This window comes from Bidens hawaiensis, unplaced genomic scaffold, assembly GCF_021521415.1.
Source record: "Bidens hawaiensis isolate Kalapana, Puna unplaced genomic scaffold, B.hawaiensis_p1.1 tig00009224_1, whole genome shotgun sequence".
Taxonomy (NCBI): Eukaryota; Viridiplantae; Streptophyta; class Magnoliopsida; order Asterales; family Asteraceae; genus Bidens; species Bidens hawaiensis.
Window position 1 is genome coordinate 485465 of NW_027491681.1, and position 23543 is coordinate 509007.

The window sequence follows — 23543 nt, forward strand, 5'->3', positions numbered from 1 at the left end:
ATGGGCTATTTTAAGAATATGTTAAAATTTAGGACTGTTTTTTAATTTCTCTCTCCTAAAAGGACTATTTTGAAAATTTTCTAAATAATTAATCATCACATAACATTCATTAACTAAAGTAAGCTAAAGCAAAAAGAAAAAAAAAAGAAAAAACCTAAAGTCTTCATCTCCACTCACATACATACATAAATACACACCCGCACTAACCTATCACCCCTTCTATCAAACTCCTCTTTGATCGTTGCGTGACATCGATCGGTTCGGTTGTTTTGGAAGAAATGTACGGCTTCCATTCGACATCCGGTTACGCGAATATCCCACCTGAAGAAAACTACAACCTGATTCCGGAGAATAATAATAATCTCGGTTTCCAATCGTCCGTTGATCACTACTGGCCGTTATGCGGATCAGATGATTTGTTATCATCGGTAGCTGCGTCAGTTGTAACTGATTCAGTTACGGACGTTGAAACGGCTCATAAACAGATTATTAATTATATTCTTCCTAAATTCAATCGACAACGTGATGATAAAGCTAATGATGATGATGATGATACGATTCGTGTCTCATCCTTCGTTCTCGAAGCTAATCGACGCTTACATCGATTGCCAAAAGGTTTTCTACATAAACTATTTCGATCGTTTTCTCTAAAGCTAGCTTTTTCTTCGTCACTTTTACTCTTTGGACATATTGATAATTTATTTATTAGTAACGATACTAATAATAAATATTATTTATTGTACAAATTTTCCAAGTCGGTTTTGTTAAAAACGTTTACTTTGTGACGATCAACGCACGCACTCAAATTATCAGTTAATTTTCCTGTGTTTTCGTCTAGTCTCAAGTCGACTTTGACCTAGATGGTTTTAGATCAGTATATATACTATTATGCTTGTAAGTATATATATTTCAGTTTAGTAATTGTAAAATAGCGTTCAATGTTTTATGTCTTAATCAAATTTCCGCTGCTTTGTGTGACAGACTATCTACTAGTATAATACGTACTATCATAATTTGTTGTCTTGATGAATAAGTGAATAACATTTATACAGGTAGGTGCTCCACCAGAGATCGCGTGTTTGCTAGACGATATCCGTCAGGATAACGACATTCGTAGACGAAACGCAACCACCTCTACTTACTTAGGGCTGGATCCCGAGCTCGACGAGTTCATGGTTCGTTTCGATTGATTGATTTCCTTACCAAAAATGCGTTATCAATTAATTGACTACATATGATAAATTATTTGAATTTGTATTTGCGCCAATCGATCTCCTTAACACTTAAGAATGAAATCTTGTTGGAACTGTCCATATCTGGTTCATCCTTTGGAATCATATCACATCCTGAATCTAATGAAATAGGATGAATTGAGATGGTTTTTTGTAAATACGTAATTATCTTGAATAGATTAACTATTTCTTTGTTTTCCGATCGCCTGAAAAAAGAATCAATAGGATTCGGACCTACATGAAGTTGTTACATAAAATAAATTATTTGAACTGGTTGATTTAATATTTGATTGATTTTCATGTAGGAAACCTTTTGCATATTATTATCTAAGTACAAATCTGATCTCTCAAGGCCTTTTGATGAAGCTGCAACGTTCCTCGGCAACGTCGAATCGCAACTCCGTAATCTCAGCATAGGTGCGTACAATATCATCTCCTTTTTTCTGCACTTGTTAGTTTGGCGCACGATTGCATAAGCACCTACACTTTTTGCTCATGAGTTTGACTCGTACGCAGAAGCCAGATATGAGATAACTTTATCTGACTAGGTATATAGTGTTATCTAGAACAGTAGATAATAATATCACATGAAAATTAAAGGCTAGTTTGTAGTAGTTCAATAATATATATGTTATTTCTTAGATATGTTGCTGTGTTTATTCAAGATGGTCATATCGATCGTATAACTAATATTGGAGTAGTTTATTATTATATATGCATAAACATATTTATTTAATTTGTACATAACAAATACAAGTATGATCATAAGATATATGCTAATTAGGGTTTAACTTGAAAGTGTTTTGTGCTTAACTTAATTTGGATTATGTATATAAAGATGTTTCTAACTAATTTATAAACTCAAACTCATGTACTATCTACTTATTGTTTAAAATCTTTGTATGGTTATACAGATTTACAGTTATATATATAGATAATTTTGTTATTTATATTAGTAATATTTACTATGTAATATTATTATTATTATTATTATTATTATTATTATTGTATAAGTAGTACGTTTGTGAGCCTAATCAAACTCGGTGTATGAAGTTGGCTCGATTTTGTTTTTTAAATAACATCTCCGTTTGGATTTAGCTGGATTCAATCTTTTCACGAGCCGATCACATGTTGCTCAAGTGCATCTCGACAAATTTTCACCCATGTTTCTGCCTAACTTTGTGATTATAAATAATGCTAGCAATGTGTTGAACAAGTGTTATATAATTGTTTGTGTTTGGTAGGTTATTATTATTATTATCTGCCGTTTACATCACATCACTACAAGAAATATAGCACATTAGGTTGGAATTACGGACCATTTAGTAGTTAACAGTAACAAAGTATTCTTGATGCTACTGTCTATATTTTGCCTATAATTAACAAGTAATTTTAATGACTTAGCTGGTTTTGTCGATATTTTATTGGATCTCTATTAGAACATGTGTTATACTAGATGTTTGAATATTTTGAATGAGTAATTTATTTTTAAGTTTTACATGTGTTATTTCTTATAACCACGAAAACTTGTTAAGGGAAAATTTACATGAAAGGGTAAAATGAAAAAAATGGAAAGCATTGGTAAAAAAAATGCTTATTTAATAGAAGTTGATTTATCTTAACCAAATCCGAGAAGTACAGGAATCAACTTTCCTAAAGAAGCTTACTTTAAGGTTTAATATGCTGTACTTGTTGTTTCAGGTTTTTGGCCTCTATTCTTTTTCTCAGGAGATCTGATCCGTATATTATTACTTAATTGAACAAAGTACAATTTGCTTTGAGTTCTATCAGCTTTCAGTTTGTTTTTTAAACTTCTCGATTGGTGATTAATTATTTAACTACTAATTAGTTGTTCATAGTAGACAACTTTAAATACTTTTCTACTGTACTATACCAAAATGTAATAATTAATAAAAAACTGATTTAGTAAGCATCTTGGTCAGAAAGAATTCTGGTGTTTGTCAACAAGCTAATTTGGCAGCTTTTGATGTTCTCACAAAATATTTTAGTGCATGCGTTGTTAAAGACACCTGACTTTTATAACAAGACATATGTTAATTTGTATGATTTGTATAGGCCTATTCTAATCATATAGATGATAAAGTGTGTTAGGATACGTCAATCCGTAAATTATACGACTCGTATAGAGTTATACATGTCATATAGACACATATAAAAGTCATATAGCGTTATATGTGTCGTATATTTATTATTTTTATGTTTTATAATTGAAAAATGCATAACTATTAATATAGTTTCATAATAAATTCTAAAAAAGCATACCCTAATTTTTGTTTTTTTATACGATCAGCGGTTACGTCCTCCAGAGTATAGCGAGGCAAGAATCTCATAGAACACACATAGAGTAGGCATGACACCTTTGTATATATATGCGTCTATACAATTTATATAGGCTTCATATAGGCCTATATGCTTCATATAAGCGTTAGGCATTAGAGTAAGTCTGACATCTTTGTATCTATACGTCTCGTATAGGCTCTGATAGGTTGGTGTCTGGATATAACATCTCTATTTTGAAAATATATTTCTGATTTACGTTAAGACACTTTTTTAGTAGATCATAAATGAAAGATTTTTGATGGTTGCTTGGCAACTATAATTATATATATGTTTGCAAGTACATGTTAACTTGTGCTTTACAATTTGTAGAAGCTAATATTCGTTCACTTTTTAAGATTCTTTTATTTCATTTATTCCGTGCAGTTAAGGAATATAATCATATGCGTAGATTGTTTTTGGTCATGTAGCCATGTTGTTAAAAAAGTAATGGTATATATGTTTATTCATATGTCTAATATATGTGTGATGTTTGACACATGAGTAAGATATTTTATTTTTTTTATGCGTTTGAATCTTCTTATTGAGTTGATTTTTAGACGTTCTAATTAAACATAGCACTATATTTAGGTATGTTACACATTTATAGTAGTCTTTTGAGTGTTTTATTTTATTTTTTTCTATAAAATCCTTGAAAATAAAGCTTTAAACTTTAGAAAATTTGTTTGTAATTTATTGTTATTAAATGTCATTTAGGTAAACTCAATTTACCTAGGATATTCAAAGGGACATAAGAATGAATATTGATACAAGTTAAAAGATATGTAATGCACACTTGCTCAAGGAGCTGCAAAATACATTTTATGGTTATTGATTCACTATATTTACTTACCATGTATACAACTTTTGGAAACTGTTTTTGGTCTAACCAGGTCGCTTGGTTTATATGAGAACTATTATTAGGAGTACTTGTGTTATGATTTTACTATAGATAAGCGGTAATTGTGATCCTACTATGAACAAGTAGTAACTGTGATCTATTGATACAGTTACTGTTCATGGCCAGCACAAAACTGGATACCATTTTAAATGCTAACTAGCAATATTTTGACGAAGGGTTGTGTCTTTTCTATTAAACGTTGCAATAGTTCTCCAACTATAAAAAGTCAAACTTTAGCTTATTATGGCACATGTTTTCTTAGACAAATAAAAATAACTATATAAGATAAGATTCTAGAAAAATTATCTACGTTGTTCCAAACCATAAAATCTAATAAATAAGTCTTCGTGTGTGTGTGTATATTGAATATTAATAAGTTTGAAAACAAGATGAACTTTTTAGTAATTAAATCTTTTTTACGCCCTATGTGAAACATGATATTGGGTTAAAGTGAAGGCAAATTATTGAGTTGCATATTATTTAATCGTAGAAAAATAAAAAGATAAATCATCCCCATCCTCACTCCCACGAGCCCTTTCACATCGACCCCTTAATGCCCACCCGCTGCGCTATTGTTGTAGCCCGCCCTTTCACGACGTCTACATCAGATAGCCTAATGCTACACAATTTTCAAATAATATGATGTGACCGATAACCATCATCATCATCATCATCATCGTACTCAGTATATCCCACCAATAGCAAAGCTATGGTAGGGTCTGAGGAGGGTAAGATGTAGACAGCCTTACCTCTACCCCATGGGGATAGAGAGGCTGCTTCCGGTGAGACCCCCGGCTCTATACTAGTTTTGCATCAAGCCTTGGACATAAGGCACATAGCACTCAATCATCGGGACGCTGGCTGATTGGTGCATGTACCCTTATCTTTCGACTATCAACGCCACCACATGATGCCTGATTAACCTTCCATCACTTTTAACGTTATTTTCACAAGATTAGTAAAATAACGTCAAAATTAGTGCAATTTTACTTTTGCCCACCCGAGGGTTCACACATATATACATTATATGCGCGCACCACAAGCAGGGCACAATGTGACCGATAACCATTAAAGGTATTTCACAACTATGTTCATCAAACATGTTCTTCGTTTCATATGCTACAATAGGAAACACTTGATTTCTGGTTTTCAATAAGTCAAGAGTAATGATAGTAGTCACGTAGATAGCCATTGAATGTGTTGTCACTCGTCGTAAGGATATCTCTTATAGACCCTCCCTCTCACCTCGTCACTTTCGCAACATCTCCTCTCTTTTCCACATCTACCGTCCCTTCCGTGGCTTCGAAAACTACCCGTTGCCATTATCCAATTTTGCCAGCTTTTAATTTTATTAAACCCTAGTTTTCTTGAACTTAATTTACTTGATATTTTTATGAGAGTCTCACGGAAATAGTCTCTCTCTATCCTCTAATATTGATATATGGTTTGCTTACATCCTATCTTTTTTATACCTACGAATAACTTTGTTACAGATGAGATTTATCAGGTATTATAGTTGTATTTATAATATCCGATTTTTGGTGGAAAAAAAACAAGCTTTGACTGTTTGACCTTAACTGCAAAACATTTAGAAAAATAAATGAGATGAATAATAATTGTAGTATGGGGTGGTCTGGTAAACTGGAAAGAGAATGTATGGATAGGGATTGGGAAGAGAGGGTGGCAAGTGGACTAGTCTGAGACAATAGATTAGATACGACTGGATTCTCAATTATTTATGATGCATGTAGGGCTCACCTACATAACCTATGAAAGTATACATCACTAGCTACCTACCTAGCCCGTTTACTTGTGGGCGATATAAACTAGTCTAAACCTTATTTAACGTTTGCAAATTGGCTCACGTCTACTTAATTACTGATTTATCATTTACGTCTATGAGAAGAACTCTTGTTCTTAAGGATATATTATTATTAATAATATTCAAAGTGTCTATTTGTTAAGTCTCCATCTTTTACTGACTTTTTTCACATTAGACACATACGATTTTATAAAAAAAAACGTGTAAAAATAATGTTACGTCGATGTCATGCAAGTAGAATTTATTCTACTAGCCATATTAAGAAAGTATTATTATGATTGGTCAATGAAATTAACTAAACGTCTAAACATGCAAACACCATCACCAATTCCACCTACCCATGCCTCCAACACGCCCTCATTAGATTCATTGCGGTGTTTAACACCCAAATGGTCGGGCTGAGGCGGCGAAGGACATCTGTCCATCACACATTATATAGCCTTATCTGGATTAGTTTTTCACTTGACCTATTTCATCCCTAGATCAATTTACAACCATTAAAAAGCAAATATTTCTTACACCCTCCCACAATTTTATTTTAATTAGCTTATATCAACTTTTTTATGTACAGTGTTTGGTGGCCACGTCATAATAATAATTTAGTTGGAGTGAATCTTGACTAACATAGTTCTAGAAGATAATATATGGGCAAAGCAGTCCCCGGATACAACGGGTGGTCTAAAACAACTTTCTCACATGGTCTTCCGTGGTTTCCGCTGCATGTTATTTTCTCTTTTGTTTGCTTTTTGTGTGTTGAGCAATCAATCAATGCACCCCAACCACTACCCCCTATTGTCTGTCACACATACTCCCCCACTCGCACGCTTATGGTTTGGTTTAAAACCGTAAAACTGGTATTCGGTTTGGTTTTATAGTCGGTTTTTGTACTAACTTCCAGTCAGTTTTTGGTTTTAAAAATTTCAAACCCTAACGAATTGTTTTTATACTAACGAATGGCTTCACCACTACTTGTATATATACTACACATTAGGGTGTGCACTTTTTGTCGAATATAGGTAACGTATCAAACTGATATCAAATGAACACCAATGGCACTTATATTCGTTTTTTCATGTTTCCAGTTTTAATACCTTTTAGTTTCGATATTTTTCACTTATTTTGGTATCAACTGGTACCAAACCAACATAATCTGTCAATATTTGGTTTATACCTCCACTCGTTTTGGTTTCGTTATTTTTTGGTATGATGGTGGTCTCATCACTAGTATTAATTCAGGTAAGACCAATTCTTCTCACATACAGACTTATCAATCAACATAACACATCAACCTTTTTAGTTAAGCACATTTTTACCCCAACGCTACCGTACACATCTTTCTCAATATTTGTGTAAGAGGAAATAAAATGGTTTGTGCCGCACTTAGCCTGCACCTAGCTAAGGGCGGCACCCGCAAATTGTTGATGCCTCAATGCCTCACGACATAGGGTGTAAGGATATGATGGCTGCGATGCGGGTGGTCTTAGGGTTTAGTCCCGCTAGTGTTAATTTGTATTAGGGTTTAGTTCTTATTTCTATTTATACTGTTGTACATTCATGACATAAGAGATAAAAAAGACTTGATATCCCTTTTTCCTTTCCTTAATTTTTTTATACATACGCATCTCTAGCGACGTTTTCTGGCAGCAAAACCTTCTAAGTTCGGTTTCACATCTACATGTCTACGGAACCACAACCATTGTATTATCACTTTTCTGAGCCACACATATATCAAAAACTCGCCGTTACACGCGTGCTCTTGTGGGCTACACGTTTCATTGTTCAGTATTTTGGATTTTATAGTTGTGGTGGGAGAATGAGAGTGTGTTGGAATTGAATAGGACATGTGAATAGGACAGGCCTGGTCAGGTGCACTGTTTTGATGTTATTCTACTGGTTTAATTAGTTTACTACAACATACATGAGACTACGACACTTTATGATTACTTTACATAGAACATGCAAAATTTAATGTTAGGACAAACGGTTGGCATTGCATTCAACTTTTCCTTTTCCACTTCCATTAAGCTTTTGCAAAATGCACTACTAGAGTGAGAGTTGTCTTGTGACACGGGGTTTTTAGTGATCATATAATAGGATACTATAGTAACCAGTATTAAATTTTTATTTATAGATTGTAGACTAGGTTTTAATTAGTGATTTTTATTTTATTTTATTTTAGTTGTATTTTGTAAAGAACGTTTTAGAAAAGTTAAAAAAGTTCAAACATTTTTCCTTTATTATGGAGCTTTACATATTGAATTTATACACTTTTTATGTTTAGTAAGGATGTAGATGAAATCGAGCCATGTTTCATATATTGAGTTTGACTACTTTCACGAGTCTAATTCGTATTAATATAATAATTTTTTTTATATAAAGGAAATTACATAGTAAGTATTATTATATATAAACTTATAATAAAATAACTAAATAGTATGTTACCTATGTATAATATGAAGTTCAAATTGTGTGTGTGTATATATATATATTTGTGTATATATATAAAATGTAGTTATACTAATAAATGATAAACTAGATGGGTCTGAAACAAGATCATGCTTGAAAAATATCACAGCTATCGAGTTTTAGACATAAATCTCGGAACATGAATACAAAGAATTAAAGTAACACTTACACTACTAGCGGATAACCACTTTTATATCTTATGATGTGTCATTGTCTCACAAAACACCATTTTTATCGTAGCGAGGCGATATGTTTTTCAGGTATATAAGTAATTATTTGATGATTTTATGTTAAAGCTTTTGAAGTTAATTGCTAATCATCAAGGTAAGTTAAAAGATAATTGAAGAAACACTAATCAACCCCGGCAGACTACGGATAATCTGGGGGTTAAATAGATGTTTCCCACGAGGGTTAGGTCCGGCAAGAAGGTTATTCTTCTGGTGACCTGCAAAACAGACACCGTGAGCTCGTCACTGAGAAGGGGGGGGGGGGTACCTCCTTGTGACCACCCTCCGGCGTGAGAATCAGACTAGATTCCTCTTGAATATAAGTGTATATTAAGAGAAATAGCTAGAGAGAAGATGATGATACCGTTCCAAGGTGTTGGAGTATTTATAGCCGAAGGTAGGTGTCCAAGAAGGTACAGCCGGCTGTATAATATTCATTTTCTACCAACCGTGGGCTACGCACGTGCCGTGCTGGTGGTTGGTGGGTAGGCAGCGGCTGATAGTGACATGGCCGGCTGTGTACTATTCCTTTTCCACCAACTGCAGGCTATGTACTTGCAACGACAAGGGTTGGTGAGTAGGCAGCGGCTGATAGTGACATTAAGTACTAGAGCGTGCTGCTCGTCGTACTGTTGTCAGTGAGCTGTCGCAGCTTTGGTCAGATCTTTTGTCCATACCTTGGCAGGTATAGTACAAAAGATCCTCCAGTAGCGTACGGACTGGCTCATTTGGGCGGGAGTTTTCCCGGCTTTGGGCGGGAGTATTCCCGGCTTGCTCATTCCCTCTTCAGGTGACTACTGAATTATTTGAGAGTTAGTGCCTTGTGCGTGTAGCCTTGCTGTGCGGGTAGCCTTCCCTGATGGCTAGTATCCGTAGCTGCGGGAACAGGCGGAGTACGTCACCATTGGGAGGCTTTTCCTGCGGGAACAGCTTACGTACTGCGCGTAAGGACGTCGCGTCTCTGAGCATGGTTGGTCCAGCGGATCCAGTTGGTCTTTGCGCAGACGTCCCTCTAGGTGAGTCTTGCGAGTTCAACTGCGCAGACGTCCCTCTTCGAGATGAGTCTTGCGGGTCCAACTGCGCAGACGTCCCTGTTTAAGGAGTCTTGCGGGTCCAACCGCGCAGACGTCCCTGTTCAAGGTGAGTCTTGCGGGTCCAACTGGGCTCTGCTGGGACCTACCTCTTCAAGTCCCCCCAGTCCAATGTTCTTCTCATGAATTGTTAATAATTGAGGTGAACTTTTAGACTTAAGCAAGGGGTTTTGAAAAGGGGTTAGTTTTAAGGTTTTCCATGGGGATTCTTCCCGCGGAAGTCCTAATGTCACGTGCAGAAATTCCCGACTTTTCTGCTTGATCTTTGGGTATGATGCGGGTAGGTCTGTAACCTCCTCGCAAGTCAGGAGCGTTGAGTTCCACTTGTGTAGATTCTCCATGAGGTTTTGGTAGTTTTAAACATAGTGATCAATTATGTTAAACAACCAATTCCATCTTGGAGCTTCAAACAATCTAGTTTTCAACGTTCCCGCTATGCGGGGATGTTATTTCCGTTTCCGCAAGCATGGCCTAGAAGATCCTTCTTGGTTTCAATTCCCTGCGAGTGCTAAGTATTGAAGGGTTTTGCCTTAACACTGTACCCGCACTCGTCTTATAGTTACTTTACTTCCAAGGTATTGTTGGCTTCAATTCCCTGCAGGTGCTAAGTATGTGAAGGGTTTTGCCTTGACACTGTACCCGCACCTGTCTTATAGTTACTTGGTTGCCAAGGTAAGGGGGTATAGTCCCGCTTACTTTTGAATCTTTTTGAATTTTTTTTGAAATTCGAAGAGTTGGTGAAAGGATAAGAACAGTCTAACCGTTGAAGGGACGTCAGCGTGGTCTGACGGTTTCTTCTGACAGTTTCAGGACGTGCATGAAGTTATGGTGACGTGACAGTATATGGTCATTCCAGACGCTTTTTCAGGCGCGTGGGCGCGTGGGCGCGAAGTTTACGGCGCGCGTCCTGTCAACAGCTGTTGCCAGCTTGCTTTTTCCACGTGTCATAGTTTCATTGCACCTGCGCTTTTCCGTCTCTCCCGCATTAAATTCATCGCATTCATTGCGATGAGTATATAACGGGAGGAGAGGATGCATCTCAATTCACAGTTTCACTTCATCTTCTAAGCGATTTCCGGCGAATACTCAACTTTTGTCGAGCATTCTCCTGAAATCGTTCTTCTTTCCATCATCCGAAACATGTCTTCCATTCGTGATCCTGAGGCTATTGCCGAGGAGTCCGACGTGTACATCGAGAACCCGACGTCTGACAAGGAAGATAAGAGTACTGCTGGGGAGTGCCAGTGTGCTCTTTCCGTCGACGTTTATCAGTACATCGTCAGGAAGTTCATGCTCGAGCCCTTCGAGCCTGAGTTTCCTGAGCCTCACCAGACGGTGTACAATGCCCCCAAGGGCAAGATAGGGGTGTATGCTGCATTCTTCATCTATGGGAATCTCAGGTTCCCATTGACGAAGTTTGTGTACCGTGTTTTGGAGAGACACGGTGTACACTTAACGGAGGTGCACCCGATGGCGATCGCAAAGGTTCGCCATTTTGAATGGGTGTGCCATATTCTGGGCGTTGAGCCCCGCGTCGACCGCCTGATGACCTTCTACTCCTGGAGGTGCATCCAGGGCTGGTATACCTTGGTCAATCGGATCAAGGGTTTGAAGATCTGCGCTACCGAGCGCATTCTTCGTTCTTGGAAGCGGGAGTTTTTCTATGTCTCCGCTCGCGTCGTCCCCATTGCGATGACGTTCAAGAACGGGAAGGCGCTCCCTAGCCTTCACGCCTCCAATTACCAAGAGGCGGAATGGATCGCCAAGATCTCCCAGATCCAGACTCCGGTTTACCGCTTTGCGGAGTCTGGGATGGTGATGCTTGGGATGAGCCGGGTATGGAAGGATGCTGGGGCAGAGGCGCCACAGATTCCTATCGTCCTCGAATACGGTTTGAACTCTATCCCTTACGGTATGCTTCGTATCTTTTTGCTGATTTAGGGTTTTTCTTCTAACTGCTTTTCTGTTTATTTTCAGAGGGGAACAATTTGCAGTCGCTTCTGCAACCGCGTGAGAGCGGTGCTCCCACTCGGCTGGGTACTCGTGCTCTCGACGAGAACGAGTTGCCCATCTTGGAGCAAACGGCGGATAGGTTCGTGGAGGTCTACCCGCCGGGCCACGAGATTCTGAGCGCCACGCGGCCAGGTAAGGGTTTCATTAACCCTCGCCCTCTTCATGCTCAAACCTCTGCTGGAGTTTCTCTAATTTTGTCTTCGGATGAGGAATCCGCAGACGGTCCTTTCTTCGTGAGGAAGAAAGCTGCCGGCGTGAAGGGCAAGGTGAAGGTTGCCTCCACTGCCGATCAGGGGAACCGGTCTGAGTCGGAGACCGAAAGTGAGGAGGCGGCGAGGAACCCTGGTGGTGGTGAGACAACTGTGTCGGAGGTTGAGACAGCTGCCACCTCCGCGCGACCAAGTTCTACGACGGTGACTGGCGTGAAGAGGCCAGTTCCATCGGGTTCGTCCCCGCCCGTCAGAACCTTCAAGATTAAGAAAACTCGTAAGTACTTTTTATTTATCTTACCCGCAATTGTTTTCGCCATTGTTTTTAATATCTTGTCTTCATGCAGGCGTGGATGTAACCGCATTCCAAAGTGATGCGGGAAGGAGCAGTTCTGGACCCACGACGGTAGGTTTGGTCAACCTACCCGAGGCGATGACCCAGGCAGCTGCGCCTGTTTGCAGCATTGGTTCAGTTGCTCATCCCGTTGAGGCAACTGTTCCAACTGTAACGTCCTCTCCGCCGGCTGTCAGTGCCATATTCACTGCATCCTTCACTGAGCCGGTAGTGATTGTTTCTGCGGGTTCCTCCGCAGCGGAGGCCACGGTTGTGAGTTCACCTCCAGTGAGTTCATCTCCGATGGTCTCTACCACGGCGGCTTCAACCGTGCCTCCGGCACCGGCGACTACCTCGTCCCCGGCCGGTTCAGCAGGTATGTTCAGGGTTGGGGCTTCTAGCCAATCTCTGCCTCCTTCCCATCTGCCTGACCTCTTGGATGGATATCCCTTAGGTTCGGGTGATGGGTTCGGCGGCTACCGGCCTGTTGTTGACCCTACAGGTGCGTAGGGTTATTTTGGCCTTTTTATTATATATATATATATATATATATATATTTATCATCTTTTCCTAACTGCTTTTTGTTTTTGCAGTTTCGGATTCCAATGAGGTGTATGTTCCACGGTGGAACATCCACCGGGGAACAACCCTTCAGACGGCTGTAGACTGCGTCGAGTGGGCGCGTCACGCGGCCCCAAGTGGCGCGTTGGGGGAAGCAATGTCTAGCTACCAGGTGGGTAGGCTGACAAATGAGCTTCGGATTCTCCTTGCCCGGATGCAGCCGCGCGTCGAGTTGCTTTGTTGTGAAAACGACAAGTTAAAGGCGACGCGTAACCAAGAAGTGGCTCAGGCGCGGGCCATCCGGGAGGAGAACAGGAGACTTTCCGCCGTTGCTGCGGAGAAGGAAAAGGCCTTCAAGGCCCTCGAGGTTGAAGTTCAGGCCCATCTCGAGGCTCGTTCCAAGGCTACTCAAGCTGTTAACGAACAGCTTAGGTTGGCTAAGGAAACTGCGCGGAACGCGACTGAGAGGGCCACCAAAGCTGAAGCTGTTGCTGAGCCTCTGCGCGCTGAAAATGAGGAGCTTAAAGCCAAACTAGAGAGGCTCCAGCAGGCTCATAATGCCTTGGCCATGGAAGACGCCAAGAAGCTCCAAGAGATCTTGGATCAGAGGGGTATGCTTGACCACATTGAGCGTAAGCTAAAGGGCGTTGAAGAGGCTGCTGCTAAGGAAGTGTTGCTTGCCAACCTTAACAAAAATGAACGCGCCCGTAACCAAGCTCAAGCTGCCCTCCAGGAGGCTCTGATCACCAAGGAATGGCTTCTACGAGAAGCGTTGTCGCAGGTGCGTAGCTTCATAATATCTTTACGCTTTTCTTTGTACTTAGAAAAGGTTTTGATACTTTGTATTTTTCCTTGTAGGTTGTGCATCGGATCTTCACGAACACATCTTATGACGATGCCATGAGAGCAGCCCTCAACGCTTCCTATGAGGATGGGGAAAAGGCTGGTTTCTTGCTTGGTCTGGGGTTCGAGAAGGGCATCCCGCCTTCCAACTTCCCTCTTTATGACGTAGACACTGAAGCTGCCTATGACCAAGCAGTGAACCAGTATGCTGCCTTCCCGCATCCGGTGGTGGAGAAGGTGAACGAAATTGCTGCTGCTGATGATGGGCTAACCATTCTCAAGACTTTCCTTGAACCGCCACAGCCAACTGATGGTGCGGGTACAAGTGGGTTTGGAGGGAGTGGTCCTGAAGTTTGAACCTTGAGATCCCTTCCCACCGTTAGGACAGATTTATGTTTCTGTAGGCGGGTAGATACCAGGCCATTTTTTTAATGTTTGAATTTTATATGAAATATAAATGTTTGTGTGGGTAGGACCACCAATTTCACTGGATAACTTGCTTTATAAACGTTATATGACTTGCTCATGCATATTATAGCTTAATTTGGCACTTGTTTTGCCGCATAAACAATATATGATTCGCTCGTGCATACTTTAGTTTAACTTAGCAATTTTCCAAGTGTTTTGAATAAGTTAACCGTTCGACGCGCGGTTGTCAATAGGTTAGTGTTCAGTTTCCTCTCATGATTGTGCGGGTAGGACCGTCACTTTCATTTAGTGGGATGACCAATCTTCACCTATAACTGACCTGCGTGAAGGTTTGCCGTTTTTTGTGTTTATGCGGGTTTTGCCGCCGTCCACACGCAACGACTTACTTCCCCACTTATTTAAGCGGTGAATACCGGCATATCAGTCTGGAAAGTTCATAAGTATAAATGTAAGACCATCAGCGTCAATGTGGTAAGGAGAATCATTTCCATTAGAAGTGGCTCTGGGCCTTTTCTTTACAAGTTTGGAATTGATCTACATGCAACCTGTGTAATTGAACTCCCTTCCATGTTCTTGGGATGGGGGTGTCATCGAGCCTTTCGAGCCGATATTCACCTGGTTCGGAATCTCGTTGTTTACGCAGTATGTAGTCTCCAACATTGAAGCTGCAGTTTCATTCGTGTTTTCCCCAACTGGGGTTATACACGCATTAGCCTGCTCAGCATTCATTACGCCACGAGGTGCGTGAGTTTCCCATCTCTGACAAATGCTTCGACGATGTCCTTCAAGTCTAAGCATTCCTCGGTGGTGTGGCCTCTTGTCCTGTGGAAGTCACAGAATTTGCTTTGATCAGCGTTTGGACGCTGTCGGATAATTGGAGCCTCTGGCCATGGGAGCCTCTCGGTGGCGAATATCTCGGTGACGCTTTTGGTGAGTGGCGTCCATCTGGAGTTCCGGTTCGACGACTGCATGTTATCCTTTCCGCCTAACTGAGGGCGAGAGCCGGATGAGGTGTCAAAGTTTACCCTTGACTGCCAAATGCCTAGCTTCCTCTTTTTGTTTAGTCGGGCGGTGAGGACGTTGTTTTCTCTTGTTTTCTGGGTGTAGAGGTTTGTGCTCTGGGGAAGATCTCTACCCAGTTGCTTTTCCGTTTCCGGGAAGCGTTTAGCTGCTGTCATGATGGCATCCCACATGGATGGCATGCCGTCTTTACCCGTTAAGGTGCGGATGAGCTCTGGGTCCTTCGCGCCCTGGATGAAAGCAGCGCGAACAAGATCTTCGCTAATAGTGCCCAGACTTAGCTTCTTTGAATTGAAGCGCGTGATGAAGTCTAGTAAAGACTCATCTTCCTCTCGGATGCAGTTGAGGATCGTCCATTGCTCTTCGGTATACTTTCTTTGTTGACTGAAGTGTTGGCTGAACTTCTGCTGGAAGTCCGCCCAATCGTAGATGTGGTGGACCGGTAGACGGTCAAACCACGCTCTGGCTGCTCCAACCAGCGTCATCTGGAACATATAACACCACGTGGGTTCCGTCCAGTTGCTGACGGTTGCCCCCGCTATGAATCTGTTCAAATGATCGTCTGGGTCGGATATACCATCATAAGTGCCGATGTTGGACATCTGTTTGGCACTTCTCGGGGCGATTGTTTCCGCAATGTCCCTTGCAAACTTGGACGTTCCCGCATTTGCAGCAGTTGGTCTAAAGGTTTTGGAGAAGTCACGTGGGTTTCCCCCCGCGTTCCTTGGTTTGAAGGTTTCTTCGAAATTCCTTCTCGGTTGGAAGTTCGTTTCTTTACGCTTCCCTTTCGCCCTATGGCGAGGGTTTGCGTCGGTGTCGGATTCATCCCGATCATCGTCCGAATACTCGCACTCACTGCTCATGTTGAGCTGTTGTCGAGTGCTTCCAAATTCGTCAGCCTGTTGGATGGAACGTAAGTGTTCGTCCAACTCAGCTTGGAATTCCTTCTGACGTGCTTCCGCCCACGCTTTAACTTGTTCAAGTGTTTGGCGGGGGGCCTCGTCTGTTGTCTTTCTACCTGGGTATCAATGAATCCCAGGGGATGATTGTTTACTGCACTTGCCCCGGCTTGGGTAACCGGGGTATTGTTCGTAAAATTTACTGCACTTGCCCTGGTTTGGGTAACCGGGGTAGTGTTCGTAAAATTTGTGTAGTCGCCGGTGTTCCCCCCAGTAGCTGGGGTCGTGGTTACCGGAGTTTCTTGGTCGCTCGTTGGCCTTGGCAACGGAGTAACCTTAACCATCTTTCCAGAAGTTTTGAAAAAACTGAAAAAAAATTAGTTCTAGCTTTTATGCACGGATGGCGCCAATGAAGAAACACTAATCGACCCCGGCAGACTACGGATAATCTGGGGATTAAATAGATGTTTCCCACGAGGGTTAGGTCCGGCAAGATTAGGTCCGGCAAGATGGTTATTCTTCTGGTGACCTGCAAAACAGACACCGTGAGCTCGTCACTGAGAAGGGGGGGGTACCTCCTTGTGACCACCCTCCGGCGTGAGAATCAGACTAGATTGCTCTTGAATATAAGTGTATATTAAGAGAAATAGCTAGAGAGAAGATGATGATACCGTTCCAAGGTGTTGGAGTATTTATAGCCGAAGGTAGGTGTCCAAGAAGGTACAGCCGGCTGTATAATATTCCTTTTCTACCAACTGTGGGCTACGCACGTGCCGTGCTGGTGGTTGGTGGGTAGGCAGCGGCTGATAGTGACATGGCCGGCTGTGTACTATTCCTTTTCCACCAACTGCAGGCTATGTACATGCCACGACAAGGGTTGGTGAGTAGGCAGCGGCTGATAGTGACATTAAGTACTAGAGCGTGCTGCTCGTCGTACTGTTGTCAGTGAGCTGTCGCAGCTTTGGTCAGATCTTTTGTCCATACCTTGGCAGGTATAGTACAAAAGATCCTCCAGTAGCGTACGGACTGGCTCATTTGGGCGGGAGTTTTCCCGGCTTTGGGCGGGAGTATTCCCGGCTTGCTCATTCCCTCTTCATGTGACTACTGAATTATTTGAGAGTTAGTGCCTTGTGCGTGTAGCCTTGCTGTGCGGGTAGCCTTCCCTGATGGCTAGTATCCGTAGCTGCGGGAACAGGCGGAGTACGTCACCATTGAGAGGCTTTTCCTGCGGGAACAGCTTACGTACTGCGCGTAAGGACGTCGCGTCTCTGAGCATGGTTGGTCCAGCGGATCCAGTTGGTCTTTGCGCAGACGTCCCTCTAGGTGAGTCTTGCGAGTTCAACTGCGCAGACGTCCCTCTTCGAGATGAGTCTTGCGGGTCCAACTGCGCAGACGTCCCTGTTTAAGGAGTCTTGCGGGTCCAACCGCGCAGACGTCCCTGTTCAAGGTGAGTCTTGCGGGTCCAACTGGGCTCTGCTGGGACCTACCTCTTCAATAATGGTCTAGTCTCTCTTTTATGGGCATTATACAATACACGCCCCTTCTCTCCGATCACATCACTCTATCAAACAAATCAACATATACGCTAACATTCGCTGCTATAATGTATGTCATATTGCCATCACATTTAATGTTCCATGTATATGAGCATATACCGTCGTGCATTCGATGTCCCATGTGCTCGCTAAATACATCAAATCAACGTCATAGGGAATTGAATAGTAAAATACGAGTTGTAACTTTATGATTATGATACTCGTAATATATGTACAAAAGTAACATGTAGAAAGTGATGGAGATGGATGGATGGAATTATATAGTTTGTACTTTAGGAGAAAGGGAAATTAATCAACATATACGATAACATTCGTTGCCTTATTAAAATGTATGCAATCATATTTAATGCTCTATGTATATGAGCATATACCGCCGTACATTCACTGTCACATGTGCTCGTTAAATATATCAAAAAAATCAACGTACAGAGGGAATAGAATAGTAAAATACGAGTTGTTACTCAATGATTATGATACTCTTAATATATGTACAAAAGTAACATGTAGAAAGTGATGGATTTGTATGGTTTGTACTTTAGGAGAAAGGTGAAATTAGTGTTGTTCGTGTGTCAACGTTAGAATAAAGATAGGGGTTCATGAATGTTATATATTGGTGGTGACTGACACTTTTATCTGTTGATATTGGTGGGGTATCTATGTATCACCATCACCATCACCATCACCATCACCATCACCATCACCATCACCATCACTTTAGCCTTTCGTACATACTGACATTGAAACGACCAAACCAAGACTTGTCCTTACCCCAACACAAACATTATCATATCATCGTCTTAATTTCCCACCATATTCACCATCACAATCCTAAAAACATTTCAATTTAGGTGCTTAGTTTAGCAAATATTCGAAACAAAAAATCTTTGTTGAGATTTTATGAGTACAAACATACCATATATATGCAAAGTTACATAACCAGCTTTAAATAAGTAACTATCATAATCGTATGAACACTTGTATCATTTTATTTTTTTCAATGTAATACATGATATGGTTATGTAACCGTTACCGCTCCTCTTTTTAACTCACATCGGTTTATTTACGTATAATGTCTTGATCAAAGATACATGGCTTTAGCATGTGCGAGTGAGATAAAGTGTACAATAAACGTTACATAATAATTAAGTTAGGGTGTTATCTATATACTATTACAAAACAGATTATCGTGACCATCATTTTGTGTCGAAAATTAATCGTGAATGGTCATTTGCGACTGAAAATGAGTAACAGACCCACGTAGCATAGGTTTATAAATATATATTTGTGACTATTTCGTCGAAATACTCATTTGTCATTATTGTTAAAAATATCGAACTAATTATTGATGCGCCATTAAATTGGCATTTTTGTTCAGATGAAGGTGGCATATCATCAGATGAAGAAGTTAGTAGAGGTGAGACGGATATGAACCAGGAACTGAAGGATATGTTGTTGCGTAAATTTGGAGGTCGTATAAGTTCCTTAAAGAACGAATTTACTAAGAAGAAGAAGAAAGGAAAGCTCCCAAAGGAGGCAAGGCAAACATTACTTGATTGGTGGAGTTCACATTATAAATGGCCTTATCCTGCTGTAAGTATTTACATATAGTCTCTACTTGTATTTATCGCATTGTCTCTACATGGTCTTACATGACAATATACATTTGTCACTTATAGATTCTTCCTATTTCAATACATTGAATGGACTGAAACTTTGAGCAATTTGCAAAATTTATAACCATTTATTAAATATTTTATATAAATTTATAGCTTAATTTGTTACCCTAATTTTATTTTATAGTGCTAAATCTTTATTATTTATTAATGATGCTTTTTCCCATAATCCCACTAAATAATAATTAGCAGTTACCTGTTAAACAATACTTATGAAGTTAAGATACACTGAATTAGCAAAACCTAAAGTTAATTAGTAGCTCAAACTAAAATAGGCATGTTCATATGACACATCTTAGATTATAATAATTGAAATGATAGGGATAATTAGGAACAAACCCCAACCTGAATCTCAAAACATTCACGGGTATGGGAGTTTATGGTGTTAAGTGATATCTGTCCTGATTACTAGAAACATACATCTCCGTTTAACTGAACCCTATATGTAAATATACTTTTTTCTACTTTATTTGTCTTTGGGTAATGGAATCACCAGTTCGCTAAATTTTAATTTTTATTGTTCTGGTTTTCTTAGATAATAAAAATAAGTTTTTTTTTTAAATTGTCAAGTCATAAAGACAAGTACGAATATAGAATTCCCCAATGGCCAACTTTTAACAAACTAACGGGCATATATATACTTGACATGTAATAACTCGCATGGAATGGATCACTGTTTTGCAATCGGGATGAGACTAGAATTACCAATTCCAGTCCTATTGACTTCTACTTAAATCTAACCAGCTTAATTGCATTAGATAGACTATGATCTATGATGAAATAATCGATAAATGAATATGCAGGAAGGTGATAAGATATCGCTAGCGGAAATAACTGGATTAGATCCAAAGCAAATCAACAACTGGTTTATAAATCAACGGAAGCGGCACTGGAAACCATCAGAAAGCATGCAGTTAGCCATGATGGGTGGTCTATCTGTTCCTCACCAGTATATTTATGATGATTAAACAACACATATATGTATACATATATATACATATACATATACATATACATTACATGCATTCATGCATGCATGTATATTCTCAACTAAACAACTTATATTCATAAACTACAATAATTTAATCATTATATGCCAAACTACTGCCTTTAACCTATACTTAATTAACTGTGCTAGAATGACTTGTTATCTTGTTAAAATCTAATGAACTCATTTTCAAATTGTGTGAACTTGTTAATGTGGATAATCTTTATACATATAACATCTGAAGTCACCCCGTTTTACTTTTACGTAAATGAACTTCTTGTATTGTACATATGTATGGATATATAAGTATATAAATTTACAAGGATCATTAGTGTTACCTAGGGGAGAATTGATAATGGGAAACTGTAGCAACCGAAAGTGAATCATCATCGTCATGATACGGTCGTATCTTTTCTTCTAACTCCTTTATGTCATCATCACCGATAAACGGAGGATTAGAGGGTGTAGGTAAGGATTCATCATCTTTTGCTAGCATTTTTAGTACCATTGATATTGATGGTCTTAATGATGGAGCTTGTTGGGTGCACAAGAGTCCAACATGTACCACTTTCATGGCTTGTTTTTTAAAATTGAGGTTAGGGGATGTTTGGAACATTAGGTTCGGATCAAGGATTTCTTCCACCTTGTTGAAAATGCCTCCATACCTGTTTTTATAACAAATAATTACAGAAGGTTAAAATAAAAATAAAAAAATAAAAAATTGCATTTTGTGGATAGCTTGTTTTGGAGAAATTTGAAAATTTGGGTTATGTTTTATTTTTAACAGGTCAAATTTGAAACGGGTTAAGTGGGTACAAGTCACCCAAAACGTATTCTAAGCACTTACTAGCTTCTCTAACAATTTGTATCATTTTAAAGATATTACATAGTTTTTTTTAATCATATTTGACATGCTAATTATTTGTAAAGTTTGAGAAAGACGGGACTAAAATGTGTTTGCGGTTCGGCTCAACCAACCCGCTATGAAAAATACCCTTGCACCTCCAATCTTGAAAAAACAAAATTAAAAGTTGCAACATGTAATAATGGTTGAGTTTATTGTTTTGCACCTCAAGGACCCTTTTGACCAGAACCTAGTTTGACCAATTACCGACCCGACCCACCCGTATTGCAAGGATAAAGGCAACAAATATGAACCACCAAAATTCCTTTGAAAACCACAATCAAACAAATGAAGTTTGACACTTCCAATTGATGCTAAGTTTTCTGAGTATTCTGAGTTTTTACTTATGTTGTTCTGTATTCCAGTAACTACCTCCAACAACAATATACCATAGCTGTAGACGTCCGCCTTTTCGGTTAGCTGACCAAGGGCTAAATATTCTGGAGCCATATATCCACTGAAATTTAAAAGAATGTAAATTGTATGAAATGACATTATGTTTACAGTATGATACCTTTATGTTTGGCTGATACTGATTAATTAAAATATGAATAATATATTCTAATGCCACGATATTAGAGGAATCAAAATTCCGAGTACTTACAGTGTTCCTGCAATGGCAGTGCTGATGTGGCTCTAATCATCTTGAAAAGATCTCGCCAAACCAAAATCAGCTATTTTGGGACGAAACCTCAAGTCTAATAAGATATTAGAAGCTTTAATATCCCTGTGAATAATCCGGTTTTTGGTATTTTCATGAAGGTAGACAAGACCTTCAGCTGTGCCAATAATAATTTCAAATCTCTTTTCTCAATTTAGTTCCTTACTTTTTATTGCATCTGTAATAAAATAAAAGCTCGATTTTAATAACTTCATGAATACAGAGTTCTTGATGAAAAGGTATGGTTTGAAGCATGATTAAGCAGTAGGCATACACAAGGCAAAATGAGCATGACAAGTAGATCGGGTAGCATATAAAAACAAGCAGTGGTTAAAACGGGTTACTTTGGATGCCCGTCAAAAGGGGTCGGGTTAGGTTGATAAACAAACACGTTTTGTATTATAAAATTTTGTGAAATAAACATGATTTGAAAAATTACATGTTTTCTAGAGTATAATATTTTGAATAAAATGATTTAAGAGGTATTATGCATTAAAAATACGTAAACTAAGCATTTAAATGGTTTACATAATTTACATTTTTACCCCTATTCAACATGAATGGAGGTAAAACATAACCCAAATCGATCCAATCATGGACTGAAAAATGCCACCTTAAAACTTGTTTTGATTTTTATATTTAACTTGTTGTGTCTTTACCAAATATGAAGCGATCGAGGCTCATGTTAGGTAGATACTCATATACGAGAAAACTTTCTGGGCTCCGAACAACTGCATCCTAACAACCTGACTAAGTTTTTATGTTCAAGACTGTTAATCATGTTAACTTCATTATAAAAATCTTCTGCTCTGAATTTGTTGTTGAAAAAAAGCCTCTTCGCAGCAATCTCTCTTCCATCCGGAAGAACTCCCTATATATTGTCGATAAATTGTTTAAAATTAGTGCTTGACGGCCGAAAATGATATAAGATACATAATGTGTCATAAGATACTTCCTATGATGAGGTTTCAGTATGTTATATGTTAAAATATATAATTATTATTTTAATTTTTACTCAAGGGCAGTCTCATCATTCGGAATGTTTTTCATCGGTACTGATATAAACTATATTAATATTATCCCTAAAGAGTTTAATAAAAAAAACTGATAATGTATAATGTGTCACAGGGTACTTACTACCTTGTATATGGACCCGAATCCTCCTTCACCAAGCTTATTAGAATCATCCCAAGAGCTTGTTGCTTTCTCAATAGTAGAGTACTTGAAGTTCAAGCTACTATCACTAAGAATCTTTGTCAGCTTCTTAGTGTCATATGAACCTGAATATAATCATTAATGCAAAAAAAAAGGGATATTATGCAATACTACATTTCATTATCTAGTAAAACTGTAAAGTGACAATTTTGACCCATTTGC

At 39.3% G+C, this 23543-nt stretch overlaps 1 protein-coding gene and 1 pseudogene across 2 annotated transcripts; one reads left to right on the top strand and one right to left on the bottom strand.

Annotated features, from left to right (window-relative positions):
* Positions 1 to 254: 254 nt before the first annotated feature.
* LOC143531766 (homeobox protein knotted-1-like 6) lies at positions 255 to 21401 on the top strand (annotated as a pseudogene). Its single transcript, XR_013135080.1, has 5 exons — positions 255 to 615; positions 1053 to 1175; positions 1538 to 1649; positions 19316 to 19530; positions 20417 to 21401. The product of XR_013135080.1 is annotated as a homeobox protein knotted-1-like 6 (transcript).
* On the bottom strand, positions 20936 to 23539 carry LOC143531767 (cysteine-rich receptor-like protein kinase 2). Its single transcript, XM_077026997.1, has 5 exons — positions 23536 to 23539; positions 23307 to 23446; positions 22913 to 23037; positions 21672 to 21962; positions 20936 to 21266 (listed from the first exon to the last, which is right to left on the bottom strand). The coding sequence occupies exons 1-5, from the start codon at positions 23537 to 23539 to the stop codon at positions 20936 to 20938; spliced, it is 891 nt and encodes a 296-aa protein (XP_076883112.1).
* Positions 23540 to 23543: the final 4 nt, after the last annotated feature.